Source organism: Chiloscyllium plagiosum, unplaced genomic scaffold (assembly GCF_037043375.1).
Source record: "Chiloscyllium plagiosum isolate Xiang-an unplaced genomic scaffold, Cpla_swu_hap1 HiC_scaffold_10, whole genome shotgun sequence".
NCBI lineage: Eukaryota > Metazoa > Chordata > Chondrichthyes > Orectolobiformes > Hemiscylliidae > Chiloscyllium > Chiloscyllium plagiosum.
This window is the reverse complement of record NW_028270148.1, coordinates 113,912,386-113,934,949: the sequence shown is the minus strand read 5'-3', so window position 1 is coordinate 113,934,949 and position 22,564 is coordinate 113,912,386. Positions and strand designations below refer to the sequence as shown.

At 38.7% G+C, this 22,564-nt stretch overlaps 1 protein-coding gene across 1 annotated transcript in view; it reads left to right on the top strand.

Annotated features, from left to right (window-relative positions):
- aplf (aprataxin and PNKP like factor) overlaps positions 1 to 21,415 on the top strand; it is a 60,173-nt gene extending 38,758 nt beyond the window's left edge. The window contains exons 6-11 of the mRNA XM_043696656.2: positions 6,115 to 6,296; positions 7,203 to 7,606; positions 14,010 to 14,129; positions 15,635 to 15,681; positions 19,209 to 19,250; positions 21,193 to 21,415. Of these exons, the coding sequence (XP_043552591.1) occupies positions 6,115 to 6,296; positions 7,203 to 7,606; positions 14,010 to 14,129; positions 15,635 to 15,681; positions 19,209 to 19,250; positions 21,193 to 21,392 (995 nt within the window). The 3' untranslated portion in view covers positions 21,393 to 21,415. The remainder of the gene's footprint in view (positions 1 to 6,114; positions 6,297 to 7,202; positions 7,607 to 14,009; positions 14,130 to 15,634; positions 15,682 to 19,208; positions 19,251 to 21,192) is intronic.
- The last annotated feature ends 1,149 nt before the right edge of the window (positions 21,416 to 22,564 follow it).

Genomic DNA, 22,564 nt, shown 5'->3' with positions numbered 1-22,564 from the left:
AAGCATTCTCAGTTTGTTTTCACACAGTTCTTACAGCCAGGAAGAAGAAGGCTTCATTCTGCATCTGTGGATTTTTAAAAAGAATGCTTTGTTTGAAATTGTGTTTGCCATCGTTCTTGGGCTAATAAGCAAATTTAGCTTTCTTTCAGGTTAATGGTATAGCATTGAATTACTTACCTTTCAGTGGCTTTCTAGTTAAGTTTATCCTCTAGTGCAAAACTGAATTGTACAATCCTCAGGTTTGCAACCTGATCTGTCCAGTAAGGATCTTGAGAAGAATATAATGTGGAGCGTGGAAACTATTTTTGGTGACTTTGTATTAGAAAGAAGATATTATTTCTGGTTTTGACCTTCAATGAATGAAGTCAGATTTCTTTGGAAATCATGTATTCTGATATTATACAATTTGAAAATAAATGTCATTAGTAAAGTAAATGATACAGTGTAAAAATAGTTTCATATTATAGTAATATGGCCATTTATAATAGTCACAACCAACTACTTGTTTACATCTGTCCTTTGTAGATGAAAATACCTGAAATTGTGGTTTAACTGAAGCAGCTTGCTGCTAGTGCAAATATCTCTGCATGGAAGACAAAAACACAAATAATTCACTTGACGGAACAAGAAGCATACTCTGTCAGCAAATTAGCCCGACTCAGATTTCTAAAATTTTCCTGGATAGGTTATTGTTTAGGGAAGGGTTTTTGTTTTTTTTAAAAACATATGTAAGATGAATAGAATAAACATTTTGATGTAAATCCTTTAGCATAGCATTTCATTTGCTGGGATTTTCTAGTGGTTTTGAATACATAAAGAATAACAGCAGATAGGGGTGATCAGCAGCTGAAGGTTGAGATATTTTGTTTTCAGAGCTTTATGTACTTTTATGTTGCTTTCTTTACTTCAACAGCAAATTGATAACATGCTGCAGTGCTGATCTCGTTAAAATATATGTTGAGAAGTAATCAATTGTATGAAGTATGTAAGAAACATACCAGTGAAAAATCCAAAACAGACCCTGCAGCTGGATCCTATCATTAGGACAAGTCATCATCTCTAGCCTTGTAACTGTCTTCAGGACATTTTAAGTAAAATTGCGTATCATGGAAACCAAATTGTGCCGTGTGCATTATCTGTTGGAATTGAATGTTGAACCACAGTGAACCAACTACCAAAATCACAACAGTGACTTTGGAGCAACTTAAAACAGCCTCAAGACAAGGAGGTTGCTTAAGTTTGCTCAGACACTACACTCGACAATGTAACTAACTCCTGTCAAATCCTGTGGTTGGAAGGTATGTTTAAATGAATAAATGTCCTGAAATACTTCAAAGAAAGAGGAAAAAGAAGAAGTGAGGAAAACAGGACTGAGATTATGAAGTGAGGGGTTGAAGCGATGAAAAGAATGGTCAAAGATATATATTTTTGAGAGATGTTTTGAAGATGCATTATAACTGAGACTACAGACCAGTACCTTTGAGATAGTTACATGACATTGTGACATATCACATTCTGGTGTAAAGTTACACACTTTGCTTTAATGTTATTTCAGAAGGCATTTAAAGAGTTGACCACGTTGCTGTAGATCTGGAGTCAGATGTAGGCCAGACTAGGCATAACACCTTTTTAAACTTCCCTAAAGGAGATTCATGGACGAAATGAGTTTTTACAACAATCTGTGGTTGTTTTTCATAGTTGCTCTTACTTTCATTTTCCTTCAACTCCAAATTTCTTAATTGAATTTAAATTTCATCACCTTTTATGGTGGAATTTGAACATGTTGCCAAGGCATTTACCTTGGCCCTTTAGATTACTAATCCTGTAACATTGCCACCATCCCATACATCTCTTGGTGTGTAAATGGCAATACTATAACGAGGTAATTAGTGTGAAGAGGGACTATATGCAATTCATTCAATTTATTTAAACAAAATGTAGTGTTCTTATATTTAAACTCTTAAACACATACTTTTCAGAAAAGCCTTATGAATTCCCTATCTCTTCTCTAAAGAACTAATTTTTTATTGAATATAAGTCCTTTTCTCTTCGGAAAGGTTAGCCAATTGTGAGGCTGCAGTCAAGCATATCCAACAGTTTCCAAATGATATTAGTTATTATAGCCATTTTTAGGTTTTCATTTTAACTGAAAACCAAATAATAGCTAGCTTTTGCCAGATTAAAATTGTGCATAATAGCCTGTAATACTATTCCACTTGGACTGAATATTTTATTTTCCAACAGACTTTACTGCGATCAAAACACTACACTCGATATTACTTAATGGCTTTTCCATTACTTAGGATTTTTAAATTTCTTTTTTTGTTATAGTTAAATGAGAGAACTTGTCATTGTACTTTCTCTCTCTCTCTCTCTCTCTCTCTCTCTCTCTCTCTCTCTCTCTCTCTATAAAACTTGTTTTTTCCATCTGTTTCATTAAATTCCTTGAATTATCGACCTTTAATTTTTGGCAAAAATAATGGTGAAACAATAGGCTGGATTTTAACACTGTCTGTTGTGGCAGAACATTTGGCTACTGTGGCCAGCTCGTCTTGGGAGAGACCCTACATCAGTCTCCTGCTACAGCAAAGTAGAAGGGGGTGATTTTGGATTCCAGCCACCAGAGACAGGATGTCAGATGAATCACTGATGAGCCAATTATTTCTGAACAGATGCTCAAGGATTACATGGCAGCTCTTCATTTAGGAATGGCTCAGAGAACCCTTGGTCTCCCCAGCAGCTTTCTCAGGTGGGAGTTCAGCATGGTCAGGCATCCTGAGGAACCCTGCATCAGGTGGGGGCTGAAAGCTATCCCCAGGTTTTGCTTCCAGCTCCCAGGTACCTGCACCCATCCCACCTTTATTTACATTTGGCCTGCGGGGGAGGGGTGTGCCACATTGGTGCCATCAACAGTGACAGGCCTGCTGTACTGGCAATGAGATAGGCTGCTTGCTTCTGTTTGATGGATGAAACATCTGGGAACCTCAATCATAGCGAAGACCCAACAGTGGATTTTGATTACATCAAGCCACCCTGACAGAACTGAGAGTTCGCCAACTTAGATGAAACCTGCATCACTCTGATAAAATCCCAGCCTACATGTATCCATTGGCAGCATTTTTTTTTCCTCTGTTCATGAGACTTGGGTGGTGTTGGCTAAGCCAACATTTATTGCTGCGATGTGAGCCACGTCCTTGAGCCACTGCAGTCCTTGTGGTGTTAGGGTTTTACCTCAAAGGGTGAAGGAAATGCAATAAATTTCCAAGTCAGGGATTGTGTGTGACTTAGAGGGGAAGTTGCAAGTGGTGATGTTCCTAAGCCTTTGTCCTTCTAAGTAGCGGAGGTTGTAGGTTTGGAAGGTACTGTCGAAAGAATCTGGGTGATGCTGCAGTATGTCTTGTAGATGGTGCATACTGCCTTCACTTGTTGGTGATGAAGGAAGTGCATGTTGAAGGTAATAGACGCACTTTACTGCCACTCTGTCCTGAATAGTGTCAAGCTTCTTGGGTGTTTTTGAGGCTGAACTCATACAGGCAGTTGTTGAGCATTCTATCACTCGTGCCTTTGGATGATGGGCAAGCTTTGACTGACAAGTGAATTACTCTCTATTAGCTTCCTAAACTCTGACCTGCTCTTATAGCTGCAGTTTTTATATGGCTGGTCCAGTTCAGTGACCAGTTTTGGCCAATAGCAATTTGCATGATATTGATGGTGAGGGGAACTCTTTGATAGTAATATTGTTGAATATCATGGTGTGATGGTCATAGTCTGGTACTTCTGTGAATGTTACTTCTGCCTGTCGGTCTAAGTGTGAATGTTGTTCAGGTCTTAGCCCACATTGATTTGGACTGCTTCAGTAGCTGAGGTATCGTGAATGGTGCTGAATATTGTGTAGTCATCAGCAAATATCCCCACATCAGAGCTAGGATGGAGTAAGGATCATTAATGAAGCCACTGAGATTTTTGAGTCTAGGGTACGATCCTTTGAATGTCCTACAGTGATGTCCAGTGACTGTGTTGATGACCTCCACCAACTACATCTTTTTTGGTAGGTATTCCTCCAATCCCCAAAAGATCTACCCCTGATTACCTTCTAGGGCTCCTTGATGCTATTCTCAACCAAATGCTGTGTTGATGTCCGGGGTAGTCACTGTCATCTCACTCTTGGAGTTTAGCTGTTTTGTCCATGTTTGTACCAAGGTTTAATGAGGCCAGAAGCTTCATGATCCTGGTGGAACCCAAACTTAGTCAGTGTACAGGTTATTTCTTCATAAGCGTCACTTGACAGAACTATTGATGATCTCATCTGTTACTGATGATCGAGAATTGACTGATGGGGTGGTAATTGACCTGGTTGGATTTGTCCTGCCTTTTGTGCACAGGACATACATGACAATTTTCCACATTGTCAGGTGGATGCCAGTATTGTAGCTGTATTGGAGCAACTTGGCGATAGGCTGGGTTAGTTCTGGGGCACAAATATTGCCAGAATGTTGCCAGGGCCTATAGCCTTTGCAGTCTCCAGTGCCTTCAGCAATTCAGTGTGTTCCTTTTTCAGTGTAGGCGTTTTGTGAAAATTGCAATTTAAACATATGGCTGTCTTTTGTTAATTAAAAATTACACTCTGAAAGATCTTGACAACCATCCTCAAGCTATTTATCTTGATGCTTTTATCAAATAAAATAGATTGAATTTTAAAAAGTTACTTGTCAAATGTAAGAATTGACATGCAAATAAACAAGTTTCACAAGTAAGTTATCACATAGCTCCAAGCTGAATCTCTGAAATAATATTTTATAATTCATGCTGCAAATCCAAATAGAACGCCCAGCATTAGTTTAAACAAAGTATCATTGAAGGTGAATTCTCAGCATTACACAATGTGTTAAAAATCACAAAGCACATGAACTAACTTTGTCTGATGCGATGAATTCTGGACAGTTTATTTCAAATAAATAAATGGAACATGGAGAAAGGAGAAAATATATCTTAAGTTGTTGCCTTGGCGTTATTGTTGGTTTGTCCAGTTATGCAGTTGAAGGGAGGGAGGTGCATATCTCCAATAAGATAAATTTATTTCTGAGTTCTAAGAGAAACAATGAGGAATGTTGAGTTCTTTGGGGGGACATCTTTATTTGCTGCAGGAAAATACCACGTTATAAAAAGTAAATCTCTGCTAAGGATTGAATAAACAACTCCTCTTCCCCAGTAACCCTCCTGCTTCTCCCTATTGGGTGCTGTCATGTTTCTGTATGTCAAAAAAAACAAATGTGAGTTGTTGAAAGTAATCAAAGTTTCAGTTCCGAAATGATCCGGTGACATAATGGTGCAGCAAGATGTTTCGACATTTAACAATGTTTCTAATCATTGAGATTGTTAACAAAAGCTGTTGTATTTTTCATAAGGTTGCTATGCAATCATATAACAGTCATTAATATGTTAATTCTGTCAGATACCAATACACAGCATGATCATGATGGCTTCTTTACAAGCCATTCCCTTCCAGATTTGATGTAATGCTTTTTATTATATTAGCGATATACCATCCACTTGTGCATCTGTTGTGGAGATAGTGACAGAATCTATTGGGAACTGTTATCTTTGGAAAGTATCTTTCCCTGTTCATCTTAGTTTATTTTCATTAGAAAAAAGGAGATTGAGGGCGGACCTGATTGAGGTTTACAAAATCCTGAAGGGTATGGACAGGGTGGATAGAGACAAGCTTTTTCCCAGGGTGAAGGATTCAATAACGAGAGGTCACGCTTTCAAGATGAGAGGTGGAAAGTTAAAGGGGGCTACACACGGTAAGTACTTCACATGAGGGTAGTGGGCGTTTGGAACGCGTTGCCAGCAGAGGTAGTAGAGGCAGGCACGGTAGATTCATTTAGATGCGTCTGGACAAATGCATGAGTAGGTGGGGAGTAGAGGGATACAGATGCTTAGGAATTGACCGACAGGTTTAAACAGTACATTTGGATTGGCTCAGGCTTGGAGGGCCGAAGGGCCTGTTCCTGGGCTGTAAATTTTCATTGTTCTTTGTTCTTTCTTTGCATTTCCAGTTATTTTTGGGCTACTTTGTCATATCCATGGTTTTATGCCTTCATTTTACTTTAGGAAATGCAATGGGGCAGGGAAGAGGTGATGCAGGGCAGACAAAAACTCAGGTAACACAACCAGGAAGAAAAAGACACAAGTCTGGTGAGAATGTCCAAGAGAATGAAGCAACAGATCAACCACAGGAGAAAAAAGGTAGGAGAAGGAAAACACAACCAAATAAAGATGAAGACCAAAGCAAGGTATGGGATTCATAATTTATGCTCTGCATGCTTAACATTAGTATTAAAGTAATGAATGAGCAGCATGTTTGCCTTAACAAGCTGGGACCAGTTTAAAGTCTATTCTCAGGATCTTGGTTTAACTGGACAATCCTACCAATTTTACCAATCCTAATTTCAGGACTGTATTCAATTTCCTACTTAATCAAGGATTTTCTGTAATATTCTTGAAGTGTTCATCATTTCGTTCTGAGTTTGCAACTTGATGGAAAAAAATCAGCTCCTTATGATGAAATTTTATCGAGAATACTTTTTTTTTAATGGCAAAAAATTAATAATTGTGTATTTTGAAATTGGGTTTTTAAAATATCTATTTTCGTACTTTGAAGAAGGAATATCTGCAGAGCTGAAGTAAAAGCTCAATATGTTGGAAATGTATAACAGGCTTGTCAGCATCTCTGAAGAGAAAATGATTTTGATGCTTTGAGTGTGTACCCTCTATCATCAAACAAGTCAGCATTAATATGTACATATGGTTGTCATGTCACCAACTTGAAAGCAGTGAACTATGATGAAGAAGATAAATGCGAGAAATACAATGAAAAGTTGACATGTTAGGTGGAGAGTTTTTTCTGTTTTAAATCTGGTCTGAAGTTCATTTTTATCATCCCTCTATTTGGCTTTTCCTGTTTTTGTCTTTGTAGTCGCTTGAAATTATGATCTCTAATTTGACCATTTCTGAGACATTGACTCTTTCTCTCTTCGCTGCTGCCTGACCAATTGAGTATTTAAGCTTTTTATTTCAGATTTCCAGCATCCATTGTATTGTGCTTTCATATAATTTTTCTTTATGCAATTTTGTATAATTCTGCGCAAAAATAAGTAAATATCTTCTGTGACAGATGGCTACAATTCTGTGTCTCCTAGAACAATACTGAGGTGAATATTCCAGGTGCAAGTTCTGCTAATGCGAAAAGCAAAGAGGAAAAGAAGAACAATCTCGACGGACCTTCCAGGTGTAATTACAAATTGATGGTCGGTGATAGTGGGGAAGCCAAAAACCGACACGGTCTTGATTCTCAGCGGTCCCATGAGCTAAGTGACTGGGAAATGAATGTTAAAGAGAAGGAGGAGGAGGAAGAAGTGGAATTGATGAGCAGACAAAGTGAGCAGAAGAGTGCACAGACATTGGAGACCCCTCACATAAGGGATAAAAGCAGCAGGCCAGCTCCTGATGAAGCAGGAGCAGCAGAAGGCATAAAGACTCTTCAAACTGTAGAGCAGAGCAAGCCTCGGAGAGCCCCCTGCATGTATGGAAGTAATTGTTACAGGTATCAACAATCTGTATATTAACAGATAAATATAATCACATTTTAGAAATGTGTGTATGGCTGTATCTGTTGCATCTTTCAAGTACTAATCCTTGTGTTTTGCTTGAGGAGTGAAACAGATTACATTTGAAGATTTAAAGGAAGTTACCAAGCAAACTTTTCAATGATTAAAAAAAACTTTAGAAAATTCAGTAGCAACTGCTGAAGATGTGAAAGCAGGAATTCAAATAGGAGTTGTCAGCAAAATTTGCAATTGAAGAAGAGAATTTACACACAACATTTATTTTTTTAAAAATCCTTTTGGCTTCACTATGCTGGTAACTTAGAATTGGGAGCACAGTTTGTAATATGATAGACACAAGTTGCACAATTCAAGAGAAAGTGAAGAAGATTGGGAATGAATGCCTCCAGGAATATAAATCTAAGTGAAACCAGAGCAAGCGGATGCCAGATCTCTGAGCCAGTAATGTTAGCACAAGAATCTCAGGCAATTGCTGGATTATATCTTTCAGAACACATGTTAATTAACTGCAGTGGCTCAAGATATGTACATCAAGGCTCTTTGGAGTTAGAAATGATGGTTGAAAAATCAGATTGAGGGATCTCAGTGAAGCAGTGGGCAACCTTGAGAATGGGTAATGTTTGGAATGCAAGTACCAGGCTGATACCAAGTGTAGAGGGACTCTCTTAGGACTGGTTGATAGGTTGGGTATGTGCTTGTTAGAACAGAGGAATGAGAGGTGACCTTCTTGAAACTTTTAAGATTCTTTAGAGGACTTGACAGAGTAGATGCAGAAAGGCTGTTACCTCTTGAGGGTGAGAGAACATCATCCTAGAATAAGGAATCTCACATTTAAGACTGAGTTGAGGAGAAATTTCTTCACTAAGGGTAGTAAATTTATGGAATTCTTTGTGCCAGAGGACTGTGGAGGTTAGGTCACTGTGTATATTCAAGGCTAAGAAGACAGATGGATTTTTGATCTTGTGGAGTGGTGTTGAGGAAAACAGGAATGGAGACAAAGCTTCCATCAAGAGTTGGGACCAAGTGTAAGTGAAGGAAGCGACCAGTCTTCCATATTTCCATGTAGTCTGGGTGGAATAAGTTGGAGCAGTCAATGTTGGCAGAGCAGGGTGCAAATATATATGGTCATCAACTGAGAGTTTACCTTCAGGCTATGTCGATGTTTAGAGCAGATATGAACTTGGAATGAAGATGTACAGGTGTGATAATGTTGGGGGTGGATGACACAGAGATGAGTGCAATCTGGTACAACCAAAACTTCCAACGTTGGCAGAAAAAGTGCAGATAAATATGGTAAAGAGTGAGGGAAACCAATAGGGCAACCAGTAAAGGGGTGAGGTGGAAAGTGTTGTACTCTGAATTGCCTGTTGAAGAGACATGGGTTGACAATAAATGTCATTAGTTCTCACATTCCTAGAATGAATTTAAAGGGAATAAAGACTTTATATAATTCCAAATCATTGGCCCAGGAATGGGATTTTTTTTTGTTTTGTTTACATTTTGAAACAACTATTTAACTTTAAAGCTTCATGCTGTAAATGTTGAGCTGTCTTGGCTGTTTGAATTCTGTAGATGTATGTTGTTGTAGTAATAAGCCTTATGGTGCAGTGGTAGTGTCTCTGCCTCTGAGGCAGAGACCCCAGGTTCAGGTCACGCTCTAAGACTTAATGGCCATGGAAGATATGATGTGGCCAGTCAGGTTGGTCATCACCCTGAAAATTCTTTTAATACAGGTCGCTCTGCTATAAGGCACGTTTGATCAGCACGAATTGGCTATAACGCAATTGAATAATTGGGGACGTTGTTTGGATAATGCGAGCTTTCTACTGAATGGGTTTAGTGATTTTCTATTAGTGATCTTCTACAATGTGATTTTCCATAGCAGTTTTTCACAATGTGATTTTCTGTAGTGCAAGGTTGTAGAGGAACACAACTGTCATGTTATAGCAGAATGGCCTGTACACTTATGTCAAATGAAATAAATGCGAGAGTTTCTGGTCAGCCAGAACAGTGTGTTGCTGCAGTGTGATGGCCTCCTCCTTCTGTAAAGACTCCCTAGAAAGTTTCCTTATCGTTCTGTCGGACTGCCAGGGAAAGATGTGCATTTTATTCCATAATGGCTACTGCTCCAGTCCATCATGTAGATTTTACCTTGATGTCTAAGATATCTAGCTAAGCAAATGTTTTGCAGCTCAGTGTTGATTTATATTATGGCCCAACATTTAATGTGGAAGTGAACCTTCCTGGTCTCAAGGTTCAGATTTGCATATGTCTGACTGACAACGGAGTTCTGTAGTTAAACTTATCAGGAATGCATCTTATATTGACTTCTCCACAAGAGAGCAGTATCTCTCAAAGCATTGGTTCTAACAGTTGTTGTTTAATCAATAACACTTCAATTTTAAAATAAAATTCATGTTCTAGAATTTTTTTCCCTTAAATGTAAGAAGAACAAAATGTAATAAATCAGGATAATTCTGAATAGTAGAAAGCAGATTATGGATTGTGCTCTGGTTGGGAAAAGTATCTTAAAGACTATACTAAATGGCACAGAAAATCAGTTCTAGGCATGGTTTAGAAAGGGTTAAGAAAGTTTTGCCATTAAGTAGTACATGCATTATGAAGGAAAGACTGATCCATAATATTCAATCCAACTTTGAAATTGTGATGACTAACTTAGATGGTAATTTTCTTAAAAAGAAACTGAGCAAAAATGATGAGAGTTAGAGAAAAATAATGAGGCAAAGAAATAATTAGGTTATATGAAAACTGAGAGAAAATTGCAAGAAAAGCACAATGTCTATGGCTTCAGTTCTTTGGGGTTTCTGAAGAGTTGACTGTTTACTTCGCAAATATAAAGTTAAAAATCTCGCAACATCAGGTTATCGTCCAACAGGTTTATTTGGAAGCACTAGCATTCGGAGCGCTGCTTCTTCATCAGGTGGTTGTGGATGTTAAGATCATGCTCACAGAATTTATAGCCAAAGGAGTCCAGTATCAGGGAGATGTGATACAGTAAACAATCTTAGATTAAATCTTTCATCTTTTATAATGGGATATGCTGGTTTCTGTTCTTTGATATGTAAACCCCAGAACTTCTTTTCAATTACAAACAAATTCACCCCATGAGCTTATATGTGTGTGTATGTCGCAGCAACAGATGGTGTGAGTGCACGTGATAGTTGTGTGTGAGCTTGGTTAAGTGTGTGTGTGTGTGTGTGTGCGCGTGCGTGTGATCGGATATGTGTGAGAGGGTGCAAGTGTTGATGTGAGTGTGGGAGGTGCATGTGTGTGCATATGAGAAAGAGAGAGTGTGTATGTGAGAGAGTGCATCGTGCAATGGGGTCACCTGTGATGTGACATGAACTCATGGGTGCCAAACTTGGCTATCAGTCTTTGCATTGTCCCGAAGTCTGCCTTGGAGAATGGTCACCTGAAGGTCCAAGGCCGAATGTCCCGGACCGCTGAAGTGTTCCCCAACTGGGAGGGAACACTCCTGCCTGGTGATTGATATGCAGTGTCCATTCATCCATAGTCGTAGTCTCTGCTTGGTCTCACCAATATACCATGTCTCGGGCCGTCCTTGCCTGCATCATGTGAGAGTCACATGAGTACTCGCCGCGTACATGGTGGGAGGTGTTCCCATGCGTAATGGTGTCACCCGTGTCGATACTCTTAACATTTGCAGTGGCTGCTGTGGCAGGGTTTGTACGGTGGCATTGTCCTGAAGGCTGGGCAGTTTGCAACGAATCATGATCTGTTTAAGGTTTGGTGGTTGTTTAAAGGTGAGAAATGGTGGCATGGGGAAGGTCTTGGCAAGGTATTCATCCTCATTGATGATGTGTTGCAGACTGCGAAGAACATGGCATAGTCATTTGGCTCCCGGGAAGTACAGGACAGCAGTACCTTGTCTGTTGCAGCCTGTGTCTGTCTTCTGAGGAGATCATTACGGTTTCTCGCTGTGCAAATATAGTTATTCTTCGATTTCCTGAGAGTTTGGAATTCTTGCTGAAACGCCAATATGCAGGACAGTTAAGAGTTTTGTTCTGTGTCTGTATATCAGTTTGAATTTACTGCAAACAAACTTTTGAAGCCCCTAAGCTACAGTTAAAAAGACAGAAATATAGATTCCCATTTATGGAGTGTAACTTGATTTTAAAATTAAAGTTATTTTGTGCTCCATTTAATCGGGAAAATTTCTAATGTCTGATTAGAAGAGTTTGGAGAATTCTAGATGGGAAAACCTACATGCTGTAGACAAAGCTTGCTGGACTGTCTCTGGTTTTAATGAATTTGTTGACATCGTTGCTGTTTTATTTGACTGTTCTAACCTACTTCACATAGCGAACAAACCTCAAACATAAAACCAGTTAATGAAATTTTTTTTTACTGATTTGTGTTTTAATGGCTGTGTGATGTATTCTGATTGAATAGTGACTCAGTTATAGATGCATTCTAGTTGGGATTATGAGTTCACCACATCTTTATGCAATTTGGTAATGTTTTCCCCTGCTAATGCCACTCCTAAATATGCTGCATTGACCAAGGATTTACCATAGTTAGAACTGTGCATGCTCTTGCTATCCAATTCAAATCACAACATGGAACTATCAACCTAAAATATTTAGCAAATTGATTTTCCATGTTTTGCAAAAGCAGCACATTTCTCTCTCCTTTGCTTGCAGTCTTGTGGAAGACACTTGCTGTGGAGTATATCCTGTATCAAGGTCCTGTGGGTGGAGCCTTTTAATGCAGTTGGGCTGCAACCAACTCACAATCTTGGCTGAGCAGGAGAGGCATACAACTTTGCAACAGAATGTGACCAAGTCCCAGAGTGAGACTTAAACACTGAGCTGGCTTAGAGTTAATTACGATGGTCATTGAGCCAAAGACCTCTCTCTCTGTCACATTTAGAAGCATTCACATTAGTGTAAATATTGCTGATTCTAGCTATATCTATGGCTTTTATTATTGTGTAACATAATAAGTATTTTGACATTTTCACATTATAAAGCTGCCGTCTCCTTGGAGACTGACAGTGTTTAAAAATTGTATTTCTGTTTTGTTACCTGAAAGAATGACCTGACAAGATTCCAAGTTGTAAAGTTTTTACTGTAACAAATTATTGAAGAACTGCTATTGATTAAACACTTTTTTAATTTATAAGTGACTAATTCTTTAACTACAGCTGTTCCCCTGTATATTCATCAGATATCACATTGTCCAAAGAATTATAATCATCTTGGGAAACAGTCCACAGTTGCTACAGTTTCCAATGGGTTTCCGTAATCACACTTCATTGTGTAGTAACTTTAGGTGACTATCTCGAAGTGCTGTCCTTTGTTTTCAGAGAGTTTCTTAAATCACCCCGGCAGTCAGGCCAATTCTGATGATATGTTTCTCTGGACATGCCAGAGCAAACCACCTGGAATCTCTAACTGTTGCAGGATGCACCCCATAGACTAGACTCTGCCGTTCTCCTGCATCTGGCTATGGTGTTCCACATAGCCAGTAGCCATTTCTTTCTGCTGACCATACAGGCCTTTATTTGTCACATAGCTATTTTTGACAACAGGTTACAGGCTGCCTTTGTTTTCTTCTCCATAACAATGAGAAACTCATTTACCTCATTTCAAGTAGCAATGGACTGTTTTGACCTGAACTTCTATTTCACCTTAGAAGTAAAAAGTTTGCAACTGGGGTAAGGTAGGGGAGGGGAAATGAGAAAACTGGTGAAGTCCACCAGTGGGCGGCACGGTGGCACAGTGGTTAGCACTGCTGCCTCACAGCGCCAGAGACCCGGGTTCAATTCCCGCCTCAGGCGACTGACTGTGTGGAGTTTGCACGTTCTCCCCGTGTCTGCGTGGGTTTCCTCCGGGTGCTACAGTTTCCTCCCACAGTCCAAAAATGTGCAGGCCAGGTGAATTGGCCATGCTAAATTGCCTGTAGTGTTAGATAAGGGGTAAATGTAGGGGTATGGGTGGGTTGCGCTTCGGCGGGTCGGTGTGGACTTGTTGGGCCGAAGGGCCTGTTTCCACATTGTAAGTAATCTAATTCTAATTCTAAAAGAATAATTCACAACACAACTATTTACTTTTTTTTCTAAGACTTTAGGAAAACCAGTCTGCTCACTATAAACTGAAGAGACCATCTCCAAGCTTAAATATGTTGCTGCATCTTCCAATTAAAACAATCTCCGCCTCCCTTTAAATTCTAGCAATGGAGCAGCTCATGCTTGCTGTCAGCCACCTGTAGAACAGATCAGTGACCCCCTTCATTTATCTTCATTTTGAAGATGCAGTTTCAGTTATAATGACTTAATAACTACATAATTGTAACACTTTTATTCTTACATGATGTATAAACTCACCTTTTCCTCAGGAAAAATCCATTGCATTTTCAAGAGTTGAGTCATCCTGGCGATCCTGATTACGAGGAGTTAGCAGGTGAGGAGGAAGATGATGACAAACCAGAGTGTCCTTTTGGTACTGCTTGCTATAGGTTAGTAATTTATGCTACAAGAGTTATTTTGCGGGGAGAGAAAAATTGTTGTATATTCGCTTCAATTTAAAGCTATTTTGATTTTAATAGATAAATTTCCTTAGATCGCTTATCGGTTGAAAACCTCAGAATCCCTTAATACCATGAAACTGACAAGTCATGTGGAAAATTCAATCCTATTGAAGTTATGTTTTATTAATTGTTGATTTAACTTAGATTTATAAACTTTTCAGAATAAGGGCAACCCAGTCATCTTTTTGCTACTCTGAATCCTATCTTGTTAAGATACAGGTGAAAATGTTCTGTGCACTCCCACCCATCCTTGAGTTGTGCAATTCACTTTTAAGTGCAGTTAATACTTAACACCACTTTGCGGGTGCCATGCACTTAAGTGATTTGATGGATGGGTTTTATTTTAACAGTGGCCATGTCCCTTTCTCCTAGCCCAGTGATGAAGTTAACAGTTATTGCTGTGAAAAGACTGTGTTCTTTCTGTAGAAATGGCTGTTTGAAGACAATTATTTTATACCTGCATGGTTATTTGCTCCGTAATGTTTACAGAACATAATGAATACACTTGACCACCTTCAAAGGCACCTATCTACCATAACATACAAAGTAAAATTAAAACAAATTCCTAGAAAGTGTTATTGAGGTGCTGTAATTAGTTTCATTCGTGCTGATTGACTTCAGCTTCAAAACTGACACCTTAGCCAGTTCTACACACTTTATCAATGTATTCTGGTATCACACAGCATAGCTGCAAGGAATTGTGAAACTGTCACAGAGAAACATTACTTTTCAGAGATGAATTACATAAAAATATGATGTCAATTATAATTATAGGTCAAGACTCTATGTTCTGTCCAGCCTGTCCCACACAGCTGCAATAGGTTCCACATCTTGGTAAATACAGTTCACATGCTACCCATAAACCTTGTAATCTCCAAGGAGCGATGAAACAAAGGATGAAAATATTAGGCAATTTTGGAAAACAGTCTCTCTCAAATTCTTCCACAATTCACCTAGAGAATCAAACTGGACTAGGTGGCTGTGACTCTGAACTTGAGTTCCCTAAAGTACCTCACTTTTGTAAGAGGTGATGTGTGCCCCATTATGCTCATTGTTTTTTCAATATTTTGTAACCTAGCTTTCCTCTAGGTGGCATCTGCAAAAATAGTATCTTTGTTGATCTCCATGTGAATGGAGAGCTGAATATTAAATCCCTCGATGTAGGCAGTTTGGGTGAGATTGGAACCTATGGGACTTTCACCCAACAGAAATAAAATGCCTTCAGAATAGAATTGGAAATAAAATTGTCAAACATGGTGAATGTTTTAAGGCAAAACTGGAAAAGTGTAGCCAGTGAATATTTTTGATCACTCCACTGTCCTGTTTAAATAATCCTACTACCATTTGTAAAGGCTAATAGAATGAAGCATGTTAGTAGTTTAGGGCATATATTGTGTTTAATTAATAAATTAACGTGTTTCACTTCTTTACAGGAAGAATCCCCAACACAAGAAGGAGTACAAGCACACGCAACCTCCAGGTATTGATTTCAGTATCCATAAAATTTAATTGATATCTTGGTTTTGTCATAAATTTTCTCTAACTGCAGAAGTTTATAATAAATTTGATTCTGCTTTCATCCAAATCCCTATCATTTTTCACACAAACATAAATGGTAATTTTTCAAAGTATTTTAAATGTTTTTAAAGTTTTTCTTTACTTTGAGTTGGACATTTCAAACATCAAGATGCTGGAAATAATGAGTAGATTATATTAACTAGTTAACAAAATAACAAGGATGACTTTTATTTCACGTTTTCCAACTCCAGGTTTAACATTAGGTTTAATTGTACCTTCTGATAATTGATGTGCAATCTTTGTTTGAACTTGTCAGTTCTTCCATGAAAATTTCCATGGAAGGAGCCCTTATGATTCACTGATGACATAAAACAAAACTTTGGGCAAGAAACTTCATAAAGCCAAAATACAAAGGGGATCTGGGAGTCTTAGCCCAGGATTCTCTAAAGGTTGACTTGCAGGTTGAGTCCGTGGTTAAGAAAGCAAATGTAATGTCATTTACCTCAAGAGGGTTGGAATATAAAAGCAGCGATGTGCTTCTGACACTTTATAAAGCTCTAGTTAGGCTCCATTTAGAATACTGTGTCCAATTTTGGGCCCCACACCTCGAAGAACATACTGGCACTGGTGTGTGTCCAACAGAGATTCACATGGATGATCCCTGGAATGGTGGGACTAACATACAATGAATGGCTGAGGATCCTGGGATTGTATTTATTAGAGTTTAGAAGGTTGAGGGGAGATCTAACAGAAACTTACAAAATAATGCGTGGCTTAGAAAGGGTAGACGTTCGGAATTTGTTTCCATTAGGCGGGGAGACTAGGACCCGTGGGCACAGCCTTAGAATTAGAGGGGGTCAATTTAGAATGGAAATGAGGATTTATTTCTTCAGCCAGAGAGTGGCAAGCCTGTGGAATTCATTGCCACGGAGTGCAGTGGAGGCTGGGACGTTAAATGTCTTCAAGGCAGAGATTGATAAATTCTTGATCTTGCAAGGAACAGAACTATATTAGAATGCGGGTAAGTGGCATTGAAATGCCCATCAGCCATGATTGAATGGCAGAGTGGACTTCATGGGCTGAATGGCTTTACTTCCACTCCTATGTCTTATGGGTACTCCTTTATGATACAGCAATTTCAGAAAGTAGTAAATGACTTAGTGCCATGAAAAGCAATCACTTTTTTTTAGTGTAAAGACAAATCTAGGTCAACTTGACCTGAATTTGAAATGTAAATAATGTTATAGCAAATGATTTCTTAACCAGCACCTCTTAGACCAGGAATGTGCCAGTTGACAAATATTCTACTTGCTCAAGAGGACTGCATAGTCAACATAAAAACGCAGACTAAATAATAGAATATGCTTACACCATAAAGCACTTAAATAATACAAGCTTACCTTAAATAAAGCTTACCCACAGTGCCTTCTCACTCTTGCCTTCAACTGACCACTCTACATTGCGGAGGTTGCGATAATACAGTAAACTTCCAGTATTTTAGGTATGTAATTTTTGCTGGTTTATCAACAGTGCCAATTCATAAGGTGCCAGTTATAACAAAGTTTTCTATGCTATCATAAAAGTCCACAATTCCATTTCTCTGTGAACTGTTATTAATTCATGGATGTCTGATACATTACAGCACTTTCATAGTGATCTGTGGATTCCATGGCTTGCACTGTATTTAATTCTGCCCTGGTGGATTCTGCCTACAATGGGCTCTGTGTGATCAGTTCTGTATTGCACTCTTGAGAATACTGTACTTAGCCAAACTGTTCTCACTCTGATTCTGTGGCACCTCTGCCTCCGCCTTATCTGAGTGTGACTTAAGATGTTGAATCTTAGGAGTTCCAGTGAACTCTTTATTTAAATACTGAAACAGAGAATACTGATTACACATCTAAAATATAGTTCTGTTCCTTTTGTCTTTGGATCCCAGAAGCTTGCCTCTGTCTGATATCAGAATTGCATCATCATCTGCATTGTCACATTCGTTCCCATTATACTTTAATTCAGTTCTAGCTTCCATTTTAAGTCAAGATAGATAGAAGTACCTTTCTTTGATTCATTTATTGCATAGAATGGTCGAGCAAAATAGATATAAATCATAGTTTCACTTGCAGTTTATAAGTAAGTGTGTACTTTGTTCTAAGAGAATGGTAAGTAAAGTTACCAGCGCTACAGTATAGACCGATGTGCATCTAAGAGACGCGTAAATATTTATGATTAAGATGTTATAAAGATTAATTTGATGCTGAGCAGTGAATGGAATATCTCTCTGGAGAAGTGGAAGCCTTTTTCTTTTCTTTCAAGCACTCCAGGTCAGGATTCAACAGTCAGGCCCAGCTTATCACAGCCGTATGTAGGGTATTTCTTCCACAAAGTGACTTAACCTCGGGTTCAGAATAGCAGTCTGTACCACGTCAATCACTTCTTTTTTCCCCATTTCTCACTATCCCCTTTACGCACTGTTCACTTTTACACCTTCGGTGAGGGAGATGGCAGATTGCTGCCACTTTAGGGCCAGTGCTGTAATTTGTGCCCGGGGTTAAAGTTGTTGTCTCAAGACTGCTGAAACCCATTTCATATCAGAGGAACCTCGATTATTGAAAGGACACAGGCGGGAGTATTTCGCTCGGTTAATCGAATACCGGATAACATAGTTAGCCATGCATTGGGACCTTGCGATCTTGTTCGGATCATCCAAAGTTCGGTTAATCAAATGCTGGATAATCGTGGTTCCTGTGTAGATGCTCAAGGCCAGCAAAGATTAATGAAAACGAAAAATGCTGGAGATCACAGCGTGCCAAGCAGCGTCTGTGGAGAGAGAGCAAGCTAATGTTTCGAGTCTAGATGACACTTCATCAGAACTGATGTGTGGAGGGGTCAGTGTTTATGTGCAAGTTGTGGGGTGGGGGGGCAGGGAGGCAAAGCTGTGGAGTGCTCGGGGAGAGAGGGTACTGATCGGGCAGATTAAGTGATCGGAATGTGGGAATTGCAGAACAAATGGTGTGTCTAACTGTCAGACTGGAAAGAACAACCAGTTCCACTCCACATTTCTCCCCTTCTTACCCCACATTGCTGCCCCCTCCAGCTTGTGTTCTCTCCATGGACACTGCCTGACCCGCTGTGATCTCCAGCACTTTGTTTTCAGTACCAATTACAGCATCTGCAATAATTTGCTCCTATAGCAGAGAGAAGTGTTTTTCTTCAGTGGAAAGCTCAAACCAAGGCTCTAAAGATGAATTAATAGTAAGCATAACCCATTGTGGTACCAGTTCTTGCATGTGTTTGTAAAAAAAAAAACTGTTGTAGTCAGTTATAAATGAATGTGATTTCTGCGTTAACTAGTGACATCACCTTATCACCTGCAAAAATAGTTATCTACTTCAGACTGGTTGAATTTTGTGCAAGAATTCAGATTGCTGTAATTTGTCATTTATAATCATGTTATTTGGGTTTTCTTATTTGATAACATTATAATTTTAGAAAGTGAATTCAGAAGACCAAAGAGGAAAGGGTCTCAAAAAGGTAAGAGTTTTTTTGTAAAATCACACTTAGATTGTCATTCTTCAACCAGTGCAATCAAAATTTGTCATTTGCCTCATTTGTGGGTCCTCAGTGTAGTGTGGATATCTGATTCCAGATCCACTGCAATGTGGTTGTACTCAATAGGCCTCTGAAATGGCCTATCAAGGGTCTCAGTTAAAGGTGTTGTTACGGTCAGGCAATAAATGCTGGCCTTGTCAGCAATATCCACATCTCATAATGGCATACATTTTAAAAACTGGCTTATGAAGAACTACGTTCAGCTTTAGACACAGTATTAGAATTACGACATTGCTTCAAAGAGTTAAATTATGAGGATAGGTTGCATAAAATAGTTGGTCCATAGTTGAAAGATGATGACAATAATAAAAGGAGTCAAGATTTAGACTTAATGAAGAGAAGCTATTTTATTCGCCTAAGGAAATTCAGAACAAAAGTGTGCAGTCTTGAAAATTGTAGCCAATAACAAATGAAATTTGAGCCCTTTATCACAAAAAAGGGATACTAGAAATGTGGAGATTTTTCACCCTAAAAGGCTGTGGAAACTTTTTTGATTTAAATCGTCATACGACATTAATCAATAGAAATGCCAATACTATCAGTGTTCAGACAAAGGGATTAGAAAAGCCAATAGTTAAGGTATCTTATTCGAATAATAATGGACAAGTCTAGAGATGTTATGCTGAGAGCTTACAATGTTCCAATCAGTTCACATTTGTGTTCAGTTTTTGTTACAGAAAATTGGTGTTCTTGGCTTAGATAGGCAATGGAACAGAACAGTATGTTTGATTGTATGCGGTGATCTTATTGTTATTAAAGAGCCCAATTAACGTATACCCACATTCTTAGCTTGACATTTGATGTGGAAGCTGAAAATGTGTTGCTGGAAAAGTGCAGCAGGTCAGGCAGCGTCCAAGGAGCAGGAGAATCGACGTTTCGGGCATGAGCCCTTCTTCGGGAATTTGATGTGGAAGTAGGACCTCAAAACATTAAATAGAGTTAAAAGTGAAAGCGAAACCAACATTGGATAAAATGACATTCTTTGTTTGGTAGACTGCACAACATTCAATGTGAATTTTGTGTTTACTTAATACTCAGTTTGGTGAAATAATGGCAGAGGTTATATACAAAGAGAAAAATCTTGTATCTGTCAAATGCCCTTATTCATGATTTTTCTAATAGCTCCATAATGTGCTTAAGTTTTTAATAGTTGTCTCAGACATCCTGTGTATTGATGAATATATCTTTTAATTCTGCATAAACATTAAGTTCAATAATTTGACCTCCTAAACTTACCATGGCATCAGACTTCCAACATCTGTAGTTTTTCTTTTGCTTTTGTATTAATATACCTGCCTGTTTTCAAGACCAAAGTCTACAGTATTTTGTTTAACGTAAGGGCATCAAAAGATTCTGATCAAATAGTGGGTAAAGGGAGTTGACGTTCAGAGTGGTTAAAACCTAACTGAATGACAAAACGGGCTCAAAGGGCTGAACGGTTCATTTATGTTTCCCCATTTTGTAAATATTTTTTAATGTCCACTAAGAAAGTAACATATATGCATGCAACTCAAAAAGGATCAGTTGCCAAGCAACTTGTCTTATCTAAATCCTCAATTATTCTAATATCATATCTCCATACACAGCATTGACAATTCATATTGAGAAATAGAAAACAGGCATACATCTGAATCCAACAAACACTTCAAGATTTGAAGCTATGAGCAGAATTATCTAAGAAATATTACAATTCCACTCTGCAAACAGAAGCAAGCTTAAGACCAAGTTGGATTAATGTTGTCAAATAGGAGCTCATCATTCCCCTCTACTGCAATGGTAATAACTCTTGATATGTAGTGAATGCTCTGTTGTGGAACTAATATGTGCCAATAATTGCTAATCTCAAATGTTTTTCTTCTGCCAGATAAAAGAGGTCTGAATGGTGAGAGTGATGATGATGGTGAACCTAACCAGTATGACCTGAATGATAGCTTTATTGACGATGAAGAGGAGGATCTGGAACCAACTGATGAGGATTCTGATTGGGAGCCAAATTCAGATAGTGATGAAGATATTGAAACACTAACAAAAGAAGCTAATAGATTTGTAAGAAATAAAAAATGAAACTTGTTTTTTGTACCTTTCAACTTGGAGCACTGAGAGAATCTGTTTTCTTTCTGATTGCACTAGCACTGACGTTTATTGGCTTGAATTAACTTATGTTCAGAATCACATGATTGCACTCTTGTTACTAATTCATATATAGGTTTGAATCATCTGTCACTTTAAAATTATTAGTTCACTGAGTTCTGGAAATGGAATTTGAGCCTTTTCAGTGTCTGCTTTGATGGATAGTTAGGGGAAGGACATAAAGCTTTCAGAATTTTGCTTGTTGCTAGATAAGCATTAAGGAGTGATATTTCAGTTTATTGCTACCATTGTACTAGTGAAAACAAGGGGATTATTTTTGGACTTTTTAGCTGTCCTAGCAAGCTACATGTGCTAGCACAAGAGTCCTCAGGTTTTGGCAACTGAAGTGCAAAGTCTAATTTTGTCTTTCATTTAAAGAGGACCTCAATGACAGGTAAAGAAAGAGCCAAACCTCAAGCAGTTTTGGAGTTTTACTGTGGAGTTAGTGTCCACATTTGTCAACTGATTCAAGCATGCCCACTGGAATTAAGTTCAACTGCTTAGTAAAATTTGCAAAACACCTCTGGTTTGTACTAGAGAGGCAGTGAAGAATATACATTTTTTGGCCAGAGTGCACATTGTTTTTGAATGCCTAATGCCTCCTTAGGTGTGCATTTTTCCAGCAACCAGTCTGTTTGAGTTCAGATGTAAAGCAATAAAACAAATTTAAAGAAAAAAAATCTATGTGACTGACTTCAAAGTTCTAATTTGATCACAGAAATGCCTACAAATTGCTGTGGTCTCAATGGAATTCCTGGAATCTGAAAGGGATGTCTAGCCTTATCTGGCTGAACTGTTTCAGATTGGAGCGGTGCACTAATGCATTGAGGTGTTTAATGCTAATTTCAACTTCTGATCTTGGCAGCCATCCTTCCTCTATGGTTGGTGTAGGTCTGACTACCTCATTCCTGATGAAGAGCTTATGCCTGATCCTCTTGCTCCTCAGATGCTGCCTGACCTACTGTGCTTTTCCTGCACTACACACTCTCAACTCTGATCTCCAGTCCTCACTTTCTCCTTGACTACCTAACCACCAAGGTGACTCTGAAACTAACCTCTGTGGGTTCTCTGCAGTGTGCACTCAATACAAGGGGCTTTTAGCACTC